The 15,128-nt window shown below is 34.9% G+C and overlaps 4 protein-coding genes across 5 annotated transcripts; 2 read left to right on the plus strand and 2 right to left on the minus strand.

Moving 5' to 3' along the window:
* Positions 1–623: 623 nt before the first annotated feature.
* Positions 624–4,614, plus strand: LOC137835602 (receptor-like kinase TMK3). 2 transcript variants are annotated; one of them, XM_068644190.1, is made up of 3 exons: positions 624–874; positions 1,075–3,449; positions 3,841–4,614. In XM_068644190.1, exons 2-3 carry the CDS (start codon positions 1,082–1,084, stop codon positions 4,350–4,352), a joined length of 2,880 nt encoding a protein of 959 aa, XP_068500291.1. In that variant the 5' UTR covers positions 624–874; positions 1,075–1,081; the 3' UTR covers positions 4,353–4,614. The 2 variants fall into 2 exon arrangements, with proteins under 2 accessions (XP_068500291.1, XP_068500290.1); XM_068644189.1 differs by lacking the exon at positions 624–874 and having other exon boundaries at positions 900–3,449.
* Positions 4,615–6,722: 2,108 nt separating this feature from the next.
* Positions 6,723–8,657, plus strand: LOC137835603 (pentatricopeptide repeat-containing protein At1g05750, chloroplastic). Its single transcript, XM_068644191.1, has one exon. The coding sequence runs from the start codon at positions 6,951–6,953 to the stop codon at positions 8,493–8,495; it is 1,545 nt and encodes a 514-aa protein (XP_068500292.1). The 5' UTR covers positions 6,723–6,950; the 3' UTR covers positions 8,496–8,657.
* An 8-nt stretch (positions 8,658–8,665) lies between these two features.
* On the minus strand, positions 8,666–9,797 carry LOC137835604 (pentatricopeptide repeat-containing protein At4g16470-like). The gene has a single exon (XM_068644192.1). The coding sequence runs from the start codon at positions 9,756–9,758 to the stop codon at positions 8,808–8,810; it is 951 nt and encodes a 316-aa protein (XP_068500293.1). The 5' UTR covers positions 9,759–9,797; the 3' UTR covers positions 8,666–8,807.
* A 565-nt stretch (positions 9,798–10,362) lies between these two features.
* On the minus strand, positions 10,363–11,125 carry LOC137834518 (protein CLAVATA 3). Its single transcript, XM_068642547.1, has 3 exons — positions 11,017–11,125; positions 10,858–10,925; positions 10,363–10,702 (listed from the first exon to the last, which is right to left on the minus strand). Exons 1-3 carry the CDS (start codon positions 11,090–11,092, stop codon positions 10,532–10,534), a joined length of 315 nt encoding a protein of 104 aa, XP_068498648.1. The 5' UTR covers positions 11,093–11,125; the 3' UTR covers positions 10,363–10,531.
* Between the last annotated feature and the right edge of the window lie 4,003 nt (positions 11,126–15,128).

Here is a 15,128-nt window from a genome sequence, read left to right on the forward strand (position 1 = left end):
GGGACCCACCCCTTGTTTTTGTCTTTTTTTGCATGCTGACGACAAAACAAAACCACGGTTTTGAAACATCACCAGGTTCCTAAAAACTCAGCACGTGTTACCTTCAACCTCAGATCTAGTTTCTACTCTCGCTACGCAACCATTTCAGATCACAGTGTAACCTCTTGTAACTGTGAATACCAAATAAAAAAATGTTTTTTTTGGATTAGTATCTTCAGTTAAATGAGAACTAACCTTCTATATTTTATAGAATTTGAATTTCAAACTTTAGAAATATCCATCTCTCTTAATTTTAGAAATATAATAAATTTTTAAAGATAAAAAATAAGTTTGCTTGTCGTTTAAAATTTGAGCACTGAATTCATTTATGTAGTTGACTGGAAATATACAATAGTAAAAACGTGATTTTTTTCAATGAATAAAATTCCTAATAAATGTTCCACCATCTTTACAGTAAATACAATTGAAAATTCCAAGCCCACATAATTCGTACATGCCCTCCACTTGCTACTGGTTAATCAAAAGATGTGGGACAAAATCATTGTTAACTCCTTTTTTTTACTTCCTTTACCATGCCTCCACAATTTTTTAGTAGAAATCACAGCCAACCAATGGTATGAGGCAAAAAGAAAAAGAAAAAGAAAAAGAAAAAAAAAGGAAGGGAAAAGAGGGTTTGGAGAGGGACAGTCTTTGTGGAGTGGCCTGACACTTTGTTTAGGGTTCCTTCCTTCCTTCGTGAAATGTGAAAAGTTGGAGACATTCCACATTGGCACATTCTGCTTCATGTCTTTTTCTCAATTTTGGGAACCTCAATTTCCTCTGATCCATTCAACATTTTCTCAACAAAAACTCTTTTGTTTATTCATAACCGTAGGTAAGAGTAACTGCCAAGCACGCTCTCTCACATTCACACTCATGTTATGTTTTAGTTACTTCTAAGCTTGTCATTGGTCATTTTTCCGAGTATTGTGGCCAGTGTCTCATTTTGGCGTCTGATATAATGGGGTTCTGATTTTACTGGGAAAGCTTGTCTCTTGATACTGTCTTTTGTTTTTTTTCTTTGTGTTTTACTAGGCTAACTATGGAAGGTGTTCAGTTAGGAGAAGTCTTCATCTTGTTTTGTTTTTGTCTGATCTCTACAATGAGTTATGGCGCTACGAACTCAAATGATGTCAAAGTTTTGAATGATTTCAGAAAAGGGTTGGAGAATCCTGAGCTTTTGAAGTGGCCGGAGGAGGGAGATGATCCCTGTGGTCCTCCTTTATGGCCTTTTGTGTACTGTTCTGGAGATAGAGTAAATCAGATTCAGGCCAAGAATCTTGGTCTTAGAGGGTCATTGCCTCAAAACTTTAACCAACTCTCAGAACTCTACAATTTGGGTCTCCAACGCAACAACCTTAGTGGGATGTTGCCCACTTTTAGCGGATTATCCAAATTGGAGTTTGCTTTCTTGGATTACAATAAATTTGATGCAATTCCATCTGATTTCTTTAATGGACTAAGCAGCCTTAGAGTCTTGTCTCTGGAAGAAAATCCACTGAATATGAGTAGTGGTTGGTTGTTTCCCCCGGATTTAGAAAAATCACTACAGTTAACCAACCTTTCTCTGGTGCAATGTAACTTGGTTGGACCATTACCGGATTTTCTGGGCACATTGCCATCTCTCACAAATCTGAGGCTTTCAGGTAACAAGCTGTCTGGTGCCATACCAGCAACTTTTGCACTATCTTCAATCCAGGTTTTGTGGTTGAATAATCAAGAAGGTGGTGGGTTGAGTGGTCCTATTGATGTTATTGCTTCAATGCCTTTCCTTAGACAGGTTTGGCTACATGGAAACCAGTTCACTGGGTCAATTCCTCAGAATATTGGAAATCTAACTTCCTTGCAGGAACTCAATCTCAATAGCAATCAACTTGTTGGCTTGATTCCAGAGTCCCTAGCACTTATGGACCTGGATATCCTTGTGTTAAATAACAACATGCTAATGGGTCCAATACCGAAATTTAAGGCTGCCAATTTTTCGTATGATAACAATTTATTTTGTCAAAATGAGCCTGGACTTGAATGTTCCCCTCATGTTACTATTTTGCTGGATTTTCTAGATAAGCTGAATTACCCTTCTTTTCTCGTTTCTGACTGGTCTGGTGATGAACCATGCACACGCAGCACAGGGTCATGGTTTGGATTGAGCTGCAATTCCAACTCAGAGATATCTATTATCAATCTACCTAGACACAAGCTAAATGGTACACTAAGTCCCTCACTTGCTAAGTTAGATTCACTCCGTCAAATTAGGCTTACAGGAAACAACATAACCGGCTCTGTTCCCACTAATTTCGCCAAATTAACATCTTTGGAGTTGTTGGATTTAAGTTATAACAATCTTGAGCCTCCATTTCCAAATTTTCATAATGATGTGAAGATTATTATTGCGGGTAATCCTCTTCTGAATCAAACTGGAGGAAGTCCCAGTCCTGTGCCTATTAACAGCCCACCTTCACCACAAAATCCATCAGAGCCTCCATCCTCTCATAAGCCACCTGTTTCAGATCAGAGTTCAAGATCAAATCAATCCAAGCCCAATGACTTGAAAAGATTCAAAATAGCAGCAATAATGGCTGGAGTTGTATTGTTTACAGTTGTAACACTTTTGGTTGCTTATCTCTTCCTATGTTGTAGAAAGAACAAAAAAGCCTCCTTGGATGCTCCAAGTTCCATTGTGGTTCACCCTCGCAATCCATCTGATCCTGACAACATTGTTAAAATTGCAGTTTCGAACGCCACTGGAAGTTTGTCAACAAAGACTGGTACAAGTTCTCTTAGTAACATCAGTGGTGAAACTCAAAACTCTCACATAATTGAGGATGGCAACCTTGTCATCTCTATACAAGTACTACGCAAGGTTACCAATGACTTTGCTTCAGAAAATGAACTAGGTCGTGGAGGGTTTGGGACTGTTTACAGTGGGGAACTTGAAGATGGGACAAAGATCGCAGTGAAGAGAATGGAGCATGGGGTTATTAGCAGTAAGGCAATAGAGGAGTTTCAAGCCGAAATAGCTGTTCTTTCCAAGGTACGGCACCGCCATCTGGTATCCTTGTTGGGGTATTCCGTTGAAGGCAATGAAAGACTTTTGGTTTATGAATATATGTCTCTTGGAGCTCTAAGCCAGCATCTTTTTCATTGGAAAAGCTTGAAGTTGGAGCCTTTATCTTGGTCAAAGAGACTTGCAATAGCACTAGATGTTGCCAGAGGCATAGAATACCTTCACAGTCTTGCCCGTCAGACTTTTATTCATCGAGATCTCAAGTCTTCTAATATCTTATTGGGTGATGATTTCCGGGCTAAAGTTTCAGATTTTGGTTTGGTGAAGCATGCCCCAGACAGTGAGAAGTCTGTAGCTACCAAGCTTGCTGGGACATTTGGATACCTTGCCCCTGAATATGCAGGTATGGCTTGCTTGAAATCACCTCTTCTGCCCATGATGTATATGTTGACATTTAGCATTAACTGCTACTGGAATCATTATAAACGCGCTCTCTAGAAATCAGCATGTAGTTTCTGTTAGTTTATAGTCAGTTACATTGTTCTTAGAATGAAAACATCTTAGTAGTGTGCAAGAGGTCTCTCTTTCTGTCTGCATTTGAAAATACAAAAGTTAACAACAATTGATGTCTAATTACATGTCATAATGTTTCAAAATTTGTAAGCAATATGATACGATACTTGTATTGCTCATCTAACAGTTGGTGATATCATTGCAATGTGTGATGGTCTTATCATCTCAGTGTGTTTGATGTGCCTTCCTAGCTTTTCATACTATGTTTTGATGTGTTTCAGTGATGGGGAAAATCACCACAAAAGTTGATGTGTTCAGCTACGGTGTGGTTCTGATGGAACTTCTGACTGGACTTGTGGCACTTGATGAGAGCCGGCCAGAGGAGAGCCGGTATTTGGCTGAATGGTTTTGGCGAATTAAATCAAGCAAGGAGAAGCTTATGGCTGCCATTGATCCAGTTGTGCAAGCATCTGAAGAAACTTTTGAGAGCATAACTATTGTAGCTGAACTTGCTGGACATTGCACTGCAAGGGAAGCGCATCGTAGGCCAGATATGGGTCATGCAGTCAATGTCCTGGCAGCATTAGTGGAAAAATGGCAACCAGTTGATGATGAATTAGACTGCTACTCTGGCATCGACTACACAAGACCACTTCCTCAGATGTTGAAGATTTGGAAGGAAGCTGAAGGCAAAGAGTTCAGCTATGCTTCTAGTCTTGACAACAGCAGAAGCAGTATTGCAGCCAGGCCTACTGGGTTTGCAGACTCTTTTACTTCTGCTGATGCAAGATGATTTTGAGCCAAATTTAGCACAATTCGTAGATCCTTTTGTTGTGTTCTTATTCAAATTCACTTGGGTTCTCTATGTCTGTTTCTGCAGTCAAGAGGCAAAAATTATGTCTCTGGATTTTGTTCTGTTTTTGGACATTAAAATACCATACGAAGGTGTAGATAAATATACATGTTTTCTCTTTATTTTGTCTTGTATACAGGAACATCAATTTCTACGTTATAGTAATGGTTCTGCGTGACAAGTGACAAGTCACATTCATCTATGTTGTTATCCCATCCATGTTATTATGGTAGGTGTTATTATTGAAATGCTTAGCAGAATATTTTATCCATGAGATTTTTTTCCACCTGCATTGATAAATTAAAAATGTTGACATATTTTTAGGCACTTGAAGTCTTGGTAGCTTCGTTAGTTCTTTTTCATCTAATTGAATCTTGACAACTACCGGATTATCAAGCTACTTAACTATGTTATATCACTCCAAGGGAGGGGTGAAGCCTAATGTTATTATCTATATATACAAAAACAAAAGGTTAAGAATTTGTCAGATTTGTCACTTGAAATTTGTTGTGTTCATACTGAGGGGAGACTGAGATTCAACAGTGAGCGATTTTATGGGAGAGAATTAGGGTTCAATTCAGGTAAATTCAATTATGTCCCTTCTGTGACTTTTAATTTCTTGAATTCTAAACTGTAGAATATGGTGAAAACAAAGTATAGCATAAGAATTCATAGAGGCTTCTGTACTTGACAATTCTTATTTTCTTTTGTCTGTTTTTACTGTAGCTGGCAGCTGCTACTTTTGCAATGCATCTCTTGGCTAGCTAGCCTGCACGACTTTTATGTTTCTCTCAGCCTCATAATAGGCTTCCTGTGGTTTGTGTTCAAAGTCCTTGATTATTCCATTGGCTATGAAATCTTCTTTCAAGTTTTGATATTGATAAACTTCATTATAGAGGCTAGTCTGTGTCATGTTATTACTTGCCACAAGAAAATAGACTAGTACGTTTTTCTTATCAAAACTTGCTTAACTAATGCGATATGTCCCGGTAATTTTCCTTCAATGTTACAGCAATCTCTTTCAGTAATGGAATCACAGTGATAAGATAATAGTTTCTTAGATTATCAGCACCAATTTTTAAATGCTGGTTTATGACTTGCAAGATAGATAGAAACCTTTTTGGTTTTAAGGAACTCAACTACAACTGTTCTTTAACTATTTGAGCTTTACTCATTAGCCATACTAATACTTAAACTCTAACTCTTTCATGACATTTGAATCTTGCCAAATCTATATCAAACGTTCAGAATTTTTAGCAAAAATTTCACTGTCTAGGTTGATGTTACAATTTTATTATGTTTTTAGCTTTAAGGAGCAACTGCAGAGGTGTTTTAAGTTTGGATACTAAGTTGGACGAGTTTATTTCTTTGGTAGAAGGTTAATATTGAAATCATAAGGTTTTTAAAGATAAAGTTAAGAAAGTTAAATGTTACAATGGTGTGTGACAATTTCTTATAGTAGTGTGGTTGTTATGCTATGATATGTATTTTCTCTTCCAACGCACCTCACATATATGTGGGTATATCTTTAGTTCTTTTTGTCGAACTTTTGATGTTTTTTTTCTCTACCAATGTGCCTACCACATCTTCATGGACATATACACACACTCATGTGTCTGAATCTTTGTAAATTTTTGTGATCCACTTCATGTATTTAGTTATTTAACAATATAATCCACAACACACTGCATAAAAGTGCTTTTTTCACATAAACAATATAACGACACAACATTATAGCGCTACTTCTTGGTTCTCTCTTTAAAATAGAAACAAAAACAAAGTGCAAACTACACATGTTTTAGGTATATGTCTTATTTCTTGTACAACATTGACACTAATTTAATTTCTGACCAAAAATATCATCAATGTTAAGTACTTTAATATTCTTTATATGAATTACACTGCATCAAAATTTTGTCCATTCATATTTATTTCAACGAGTTTCTCCATAAGCTTTTTTTCCAGAATCAATAGTTTGACAATTCTTGAAGTCATAACAATCTTTAATGTGATGGATTTAAAAATAAATATATATAATAAATGGTAAGTTTGTAATTAAATTATATAAAAAATATTAAATAATAGTATTAAGAGTTGTAATGTGATTGTATAAAAATTAGGGTTGTGAATGTATCGTTATCTATAGCTCATGATATATGGACAACCTCATTTTTTATACAACCACATTACAACTCTCAATACTATTATTTTAATATTTTTAATATCATTTAATTATAAATTTATCCTTTACTGTATATTTATTTATAAATCTATATTAGAGTTGTATACAACTCTTGTAGTTGTAAGTTCTAACACTATCATTTTCCTAGCTCAAAAGAGTGAGTCTTGGTTTTCTTGGACAACCCAGTTGTTAACATCTCACACAAATATGAAATTATGTACCACCTAAAACTAGTTCTGATATGCTTGAAGCATTGTTGAAAAAATAATGATGTAGAGTAGAGCATCTGCTTATTGATCCCAACCAAAAGTACAGAAGCTTAATCTCAAGTGAGGGGATTTTGATTCTGAAGAAGAATGATCCTTCCTGCGTGCACGATTACGCCAACTCGGCTTCCCCACCCTCCAACACCATCTTCACCAATTTCACTTCCAAATCAAACACATTCCCACACCAATCAAAGCCTCTCCCTAAAGAGCACCACAAAATACACTGACCCCGTTGTAGCATGGACATCTTCCATAGCTCAGTATTGCAAAGGTGGTCATTTGGTTAAAGCTGCCTCCGAGTTTGTGCGAATGAGAGAAGCTAACATTGAACCTAATCATATTACTCTCATCACACTCCTCTCTGTTTGCGCTCATCATCCTTCGCAGAGTAGTATTTCCTTTGGAACTATCGTACATGGATATGCATGCAAAATGGGCTTGCACGTGAACGATGTCATGGTGGGCACTGCGCTGATTGACATGTACGCTAAATGCGGTCGCGTGGATTTTGCTAGGTTGGCATTCAATCATATGCGTGTCAGAAATTTGGTGTCTTGGAACACAATGATTGATGGGTACATGAGGAATGGGAGAATTGAAGATGCCCTCCAAGTGTTTGATCAATTGCCTGTGAAGAATACTATTTCTTGGACTGCTCTAATTGGTGGGTTTGTGAAGAAGGATTTTCACGAGGAAGCTCTGGAGTGCTTTCGAGAAATGCAGCTGGCTGGGGTGGCATATGATTATGTGACTATTATTGCCGTTGTTGCGGCGTGTGCCAACTTGGGCACACTCGGTCTTGGCTTGTGGGTCCACCGACTTGTGATGACACAAGCTTTCAGGAACAATGTTAGAGTTTCCAACTCGTTGATAGACATGTATTCTCGATGTGGATGCATAGAGTTAGCTCGTCAGGTGTTTGATAGAATGCCCAATAGAACGTTAGTGTCGTGGAACTCAATCATAGTGGGTTTTGCTGTTAATGGTTTTGCGGATGAGGCTCTGAATTACTTCAATTCAATGCAGGAGGCAGGATTCAAACCAGATGGAGTCAGCCACACAGGTGCTCTAATGGCGTGTAGTCATGCAGGACTAATTAACAAAGGACTCAAAATCTTTGAAAATATGAAGAGAGTTCTTAGAATTTCGCCTAGAATTGAGCATTATGGTTGTCTAGTGGATCTCTATAGTAGAGCGGGGAGGTTAGAGGAGGCATGGAATGTTTTGAAGAATATGCCTATGAGGCCAAATGAAGTTGTTTTGGGATCATTGCTCGCAGCTTGTAGGACACAGGGGAACATTGAGTTGGCTGAAAATGTGATGAAACATCTTATTGAATTGGACCCTGGGAAAGATTCCAATTATGTGCTTCTTTCTAACATATATGCAGCAGTTGGAAAGTGGGATGGTGCGAACAAGGTTAGGAGGATAATGAAGGAACGTGGGATACAAAAGATACCGGGCTTTAGTTCCATTGAGATTGACTCCAGCATTCACAAATTTGTGGCTGGTGACAAATCTCACGAAGAGAACGATCATGTTTACGCAGCATTAGAACTTCTGTCTTTTGAGCTGCAATTATGTGGCTATGTTCCAGATTTCTCTAGAAAAGAATGTTACGAGAATGATTAATTTTGGAACAGACCTATTAATTCAGTTCAAGAAAGTAACTGATTATAAAAATGTACTCTTTTTACAAGTATACCAATCTAGAAATATCTTTTGTAACTACATATACCAGTTCAAATTGTTTATCATCAACTGGGACGAAATTTTGAAGACATGATCATTTGGTTATTGCGTTTAAGATTAAAAGCCCGTAAAAAAATTGAATATATATGAAAAAATGTACACGAGATCAAAAGTATGGCCATGCAAGACAGGAAAATGCTTATCCTTAAGCTGCATGCATTCTCAGATGAGCAAAATCCACGTACAATGAATTTAAATTGACGATGCAACAGTCAGTTCCCTTCCATAAACCCTCTCTGCTACTCTCTCAGCCACCTCAACCTTCCCATGAATTTTACAAGCTGCCAACAAGGCACCCCACAAAGCTTCATCAGGCTTAACCTCCATTCTCCAAATTAACTTCTCCGCTTCCTCCACCTGACCAACCCTCCCCAACATATCCACCATGCACGTATAATGTTGCACCTCAGGTTTCACTCCAAACCTTACCTCCATCATCTCAAAATATTCCCTCCCCTTGTCTATTAGCCCCCCATGACTACACGCACTCAGAACCGTGGTAAAAGTTACACCATCAGGCCTCTCCCCCGCCTCCACCAATTTATCAAACAGCTCGAACACCTCCGCACACTTCCCGTGCATTCCATAACCCATCATCATGGTTGAAAACGTAATCTCATTCCTTTGACACATTCTATCAAACACTTGGCGCGCACTAACCAATTGGCCGCACTTCGCATACATGTTTACCAAAGCATTAGAATTTGCCAAGTCCAAGGCAAACCCATTAACCAAAACAGCCCCATGGACTTGTTGCCCAAGCCACAAAGCCGATAAACCAGCGCAAGATTTCAGCACCACGGGTAACGTGTGGCGATCAAAGGGCTTGTGGGCAACGATCATGTGGCGAAAGATGGAAAGGGATTGAGAAAACAAGCTGAGAGATGAATGTGCTCTGATGAGAGAGTTGAAAAGGAAAGTGGGTTGGCGAATGGTGAAGGAGAAGAGGATATTGGCTTCATGCAATTGGGCACAGCAAGCATAGGAAGACACAAGCTTGCTTCGAATGAAGTCATTGCGTGAAATGCCTAAGGTGATGGTCAGCGCATGGATTCGTTTTAGATTCTTTAAGTGCTTCGCGGAAGAGCAAGCGTCGAGAAGTGTAGCGTAGAAAGGCACGAGTTCGCCTCGTTTAGCCACCATCTTAACAAATACACCAATATGCACGCACTGAAACTGTTTTCAACTTTATAAGCCTAAATGAAGAAAACATAATACTATATATAATAAACAAATGTTTCACGAATATATTTCTTAAAACATGCATGCCTTCTTTAATACGATCAGATAATATTTTACTGGATTTGGTTATGGGTCACGGTTACTTTTTGTTCCCATTACTAGGTTTTTTCACTAGGTTGTATAATTAAGGTTAGATATTGGGGTATTTTTTTGAAAATGGAAATGATTCGCTTGCGTCACCTTTGTAACATTGCTGTCATATCTAACTGACCCGCGTCAGCATGAGCATAGAAATGAATAGAAGCTCCAGGTTAGTTATGGCAGAGAAGCATATCTGCAGATACATATTTTTGTAGTATTCGGGTGAAAGGCGTCAGAGCACATCATGTCACTGTTCTTCATGTCAAATCCATGAATGAGCTGTGTGCACAATGTTTTAGCAGGTAAAAGAAAATCCATGATAAATACTACTTAATTAACAGCTAAGTACAAAAACAACATGACATATATATCATTCTACTACAAGTCAAAACTAAACTACAGCACGATTAAACTTGAGCTCCCATAAACATACACCTGGAAATGGGGTGGATGAGGTGAAGGAAAACGAGAAATACAAAGAGGTAAAAAAGAAAACGAGTGTATGTTTATATTTTTTTTTCAATAAACTTATGCGATAGATGATGTTCACACTGATAACAAAAACTAGGGTAAAGCAGGTTCTGGTGGTGAGTTTAAGGAGTTTGAGGCTTTTTGGGGTTGACACCATTATGATGCAGCGGGTCTGGACCCGAAGGAACCTTCCTCAACTCCCAACTCAGTGGCTTTTCACCATACTTGATGCTTGATGATTCTTGCAAACTAGCCTTCAGAGAAGTTTTCTTATCCTTCAAAACAGACAGCGCCTGCACAAGCAAATAAAGTTACAGAAGTGAAGCACCCCACAAAATATGTTCCCAAAATATATTTCTCACGTTATGATCGTGTAAAATCAAGTGTCAAAAAGAGAAAAACACTTCGAAATTTGAACCACTCATATATATTTAGTGTTAGCCTATACCTTCCTGTTTGGAATGTCCCCGAGAACAGCTGCATTAGCACCAAAGCATTCATATGCAGAACCACAACCTACAATAGCAACAAAAATGAATAAAACAGTTACTTCATGCATTTGTCCCTCGAATAACTAAAGTAATAAGAAAAAAGAACAGTGACAAACCAGAAGGCTCCCTCATAAGAAGCAAGCACAGAAGCATCAGTAAAACGACAGTGGTAAAGATAAACTTTGATGCCATTGAAATAGGAGAAAAAGTCTGAAGAGAATGAAGGAAGGGGTGCAAGTTTTGCTGGTGAAGAAGAGAATGGTGTGGAGTTATTTATAGTGGTATGATTCAAAGACTAGAATGATGGCTCGTGCAGCCATTTAAAAAAGAAATGATTAAAGAAAGTAATGCTAAAGATTTAATTATTGCAAAACAAATTCGATAGATACCACTGCCATCTCTGTGACAGCGCCGTCTTGTGTGGTTGTCGAGCCACCTGAAAATCACCTGGCAGGTGCCAACAATGCAAGTGTCCATCTACTGCATCATGCCAAAATAAACTCATTATCAGGATATGCTTTTCTTTTTTGATTCCTAATTTTTTGTATCCTCTCTCTTTAACAAAATTATAATATAATAATGCCATTTAATTAAGAGTAGAAGATTCAAATCCAAACATATGAATATGTCTGCCATTGAGTGCTGGTTGTGTCTGTTATTGGAAGAATCTGTACTATGCACAAAAATCTGACTCGTATCGATAAACCATAACGAGTTGTGTACATTCTTGAACTCCTTACAAGGTACATGTCTCTTGCTAATGAATAACTCTAGTATGGTACACCGATTAAATCGTGTACTATTGTTTTTGCTTGCCGAAAGTAAAATCACTTTTTCCTTAATAAGCCAAAAAAAGGTGAGGGGAAAAAATTTCAAAAAAGCACGCATCTCAAAACAAGCTCAGTGTCTGGAACAATGAAGAACTGGGGAAAAAATTGAAAAATAGAATAAGTAACAACTTGTTTTTGAAACTAAAAATCATAGTATAAAATGTAGTTTTAGTTACGTATGTGTGTGTGCAGTTTAAGGTAAACGTAGTGATGATAGGTTGTGTTGGCACTGAGAGGAAACAGAAAGAGGGTGGGAAGGGAAGATTTGAGTATGATTTTTGGTTTTGAATTGAATTGGGTCATCGTCTCTATCCAATGACAACATGAAGTCATAGTGAAGGGAAAAAATTTGAAAAGATGAAGTGACTGATTGATGTGGTTGGTGGCATCTTTGGCACTAAAGTGAGATTTTCATGGGGCTGGGCTGAAGATGCGTTTGCAGTAACAAGACCTTCTTAAGATCTAAACCATTATCACTCTCTTTAATTTATTTCCACCTTAACATGCAAAATTTCTATCACCATCACCTTCTTTCTAGTTCATACATAGATAAAAAAAAATTAAAAAGATAATATAAAGATGAAATTTTTGTTCCCAAAATCTAAATTTTATCTGTTAACAGGATCAATAAATAAACTTTAATTCTTAGCTAGGTAACAGGACACGACACTGACATGGATACTGATACGACACGTGCACGGAGATATGTATAATATCTAAAATGTAGGATACGGGGACACAACACCGATCTATATATTATATAATTATGAATTATATAAATCGATAATAAAGATTTATGTGTACAAGTATGTTCTAGGTTATTTTTTGGAGAAAAAAATGTTTTTCATGACTAGTTCAAAATGATTTGTTTCTTATTTTTATAATTATAATAAAAAAATTATACAATAAATTTGAGTTTTTAAAAAATTAATGTATTTTTCTTTTTTAAGATTGTGTTAGAATCGTACTAAAATTGCCAGAATCCAACAAATACTTTTTGAATTGGACATTTCACAGATACGTATTCTACAACTGTCATACGAGTATCAATGTCCGATATGAGTATCCGACACCGACACGTCATTTAAGAGGAAGGGTGTTAGAGCTTGATATATTCTTAGTATATATTGATTAATTTGTATATTAAACTAAATATATTTTAATATAATAATAATGACGTAATCTTTAACCTGTGATTAAGAATTTTGTAATAAATTTTATATTAGGCAATCAATTAATATCTTATGACATCCCAAGTAAACGCGAGAGAGTAATAAATATGTTATCCTATCTTAGTTGTGTCTTACATATTACACATGTATTAAAAACACATTTTATGTTTTGACTCATAATCTACTGTGCTTTTTAGGCATAATGGACCAAAGCATAAATAGTGCTTCTTACAATTTCATTTTTATGTCACTTCAATTTTTCATTACGCACTTAAACAAACAAAAAAAATACCATAATTTTATATAGGAAGGATTGAAATAAAATTATAAAATATAGATTTAATTATTTTTTAGTTTCTATATTAAGGATTAAAAAATTTCATTTTTTAAATTTTAAAAAATTCAATGTCATATTTTTTTTTTTAAATTCAATTTGGTCCAATTTTTTTTACAATAGATAAGTTTGTTTTAATAATGACAATATAATAGAACCACAGTTTAAAAAAAATAGATCATATTAAACTTGTTTTTTAAAATCTCAGAATTGAATTGATTTTTGACAATATAATATATTATTTATTTTTTCAGTTTTTTTATCATACATGAAGGGACAATTTTCTCTCATCTTTTATGTTTTTATTTTTGCAAAAATTCATCCAAATTTATTAATTTATAACATTAGAGATATAGACTTTAGAGAATCCACAACCTCTAAACTTTAAAGAAAAATAAATAATAAACACTACAAGAAAATCATGAAATAGAAACCAATTAATACCAAAATAATTAGTTGCAATAGTAACTAAATTAAAAACCATAGAAACTAAAAAAAATTTGGTTTCTAAATTAATTTATATTATTGTTAAATAGTTGTATCTAATTAGCAACTATTTAGATATCAATTTAGAAACTATTTAACAATAATAGAAATTAATTTAGAAATCGATTTTTTTTATTTCTAAAATGGTTTTTAATTTAGTTACTATTACAACTAATTATTTTGGTATCTAAAAATTAGTTTTTATTTCATAATTTTCTAGTCGTGAAAGAAGTTGAATAAATTTAGGTAGATTGTATATTTATTTTCTTGTACCCTATAATATATTATGCACAACAAAATTCATAATATAATATTAAAATAAGCAAACAAAAGCTTAGTTTATCGAGTGTGAAAGAGAACAAATTTTTTATTCTTCCTTATTTCTTAATGAGCATATATAATGGGAAGCCAAGTTGTGGTAGACATTGTTTATTCCACATCACGTATTGATTATTGAATACATAATTACGCGTGAAAAGGTTGTAGCATATGCTACGTTAGGTGATGAATTAATGGTTCATTTATTTGAGAGATGAGCATGGTAGCCACCAACAACAAAAGAAGAAAATTAAATACTGCTAGTCTCTTTAAAAGGAAGTAATCAAATACTGGAGAAGAAGAAATAAAACTCTGCAAGAAGAATTTTAATACTTTCTAAGAAAAAGAACTTCATCTATCAAGAAACAAAAAAATCAAAATAACACTTATGAATTGTTTGTTTCGGATGATTTATTATTGACGAACAGGGAATAAGGAGTACATCATTCATTTGGATTTAGAGATTTGCACAGAAGGGAAGAGGAGGATATACTCGTGGATAGTAAATATCATCTCCCTCTGAAATGAAGAGAAAGTCATGAGAAGCCGTGATTTTTTCAATTTTGCCATTTATATATATTAATTATTATATAAATTTAACTAACAAATATTTTAATAAAATGATATAATAATAATTAGTAAAATTAATAATAAAATAAAATTTTAATTAAAAAAAATAGTTATTTATAATAAATAAATTATCTAATAATAATAATTATAAATATAATAATACAATTTATATTTAATATAAATTATTTTTTAATTATAATTTTTAAATTTATGAATATTTAAATTATTTATTTCTATAAAATAATTTACAATTTTTACATATATTCATAATTTTACATGTAAATTATTTTTCATCAAGTAACTCGTAGTTTTTTCAAAATTAATTATTCAATAGTATCGGAAATAACTAACATAATTTTAATTCACTCAAATCTACACACAAAAAATACATAATATTTGATTATTCTATTTTTTTAAAGATAAGGATAAATTTGTAATCTTATATTTTACATTTTTAAAAAAAATCAAGGTACCATCAGAACCATCAAATTACTTACAAACTTCAATAAATTTTCTTC

Source organism: Phaseolus vulgaris, chromosome 5 (assembly GCF_000499845.2).
Source record: "Phaseolus vulgaris cultivar G19833 chromosome 5, P. vulgaris v2.0, whole genome shotgun sequence".
Classification (NCBI taxonomy): Eukaryota; Viridiplantae; Streptophyta; class Magnoliopsida; order Fabales; family Fabaceae; genus Phaseolus; species Phaseolus vulgaris.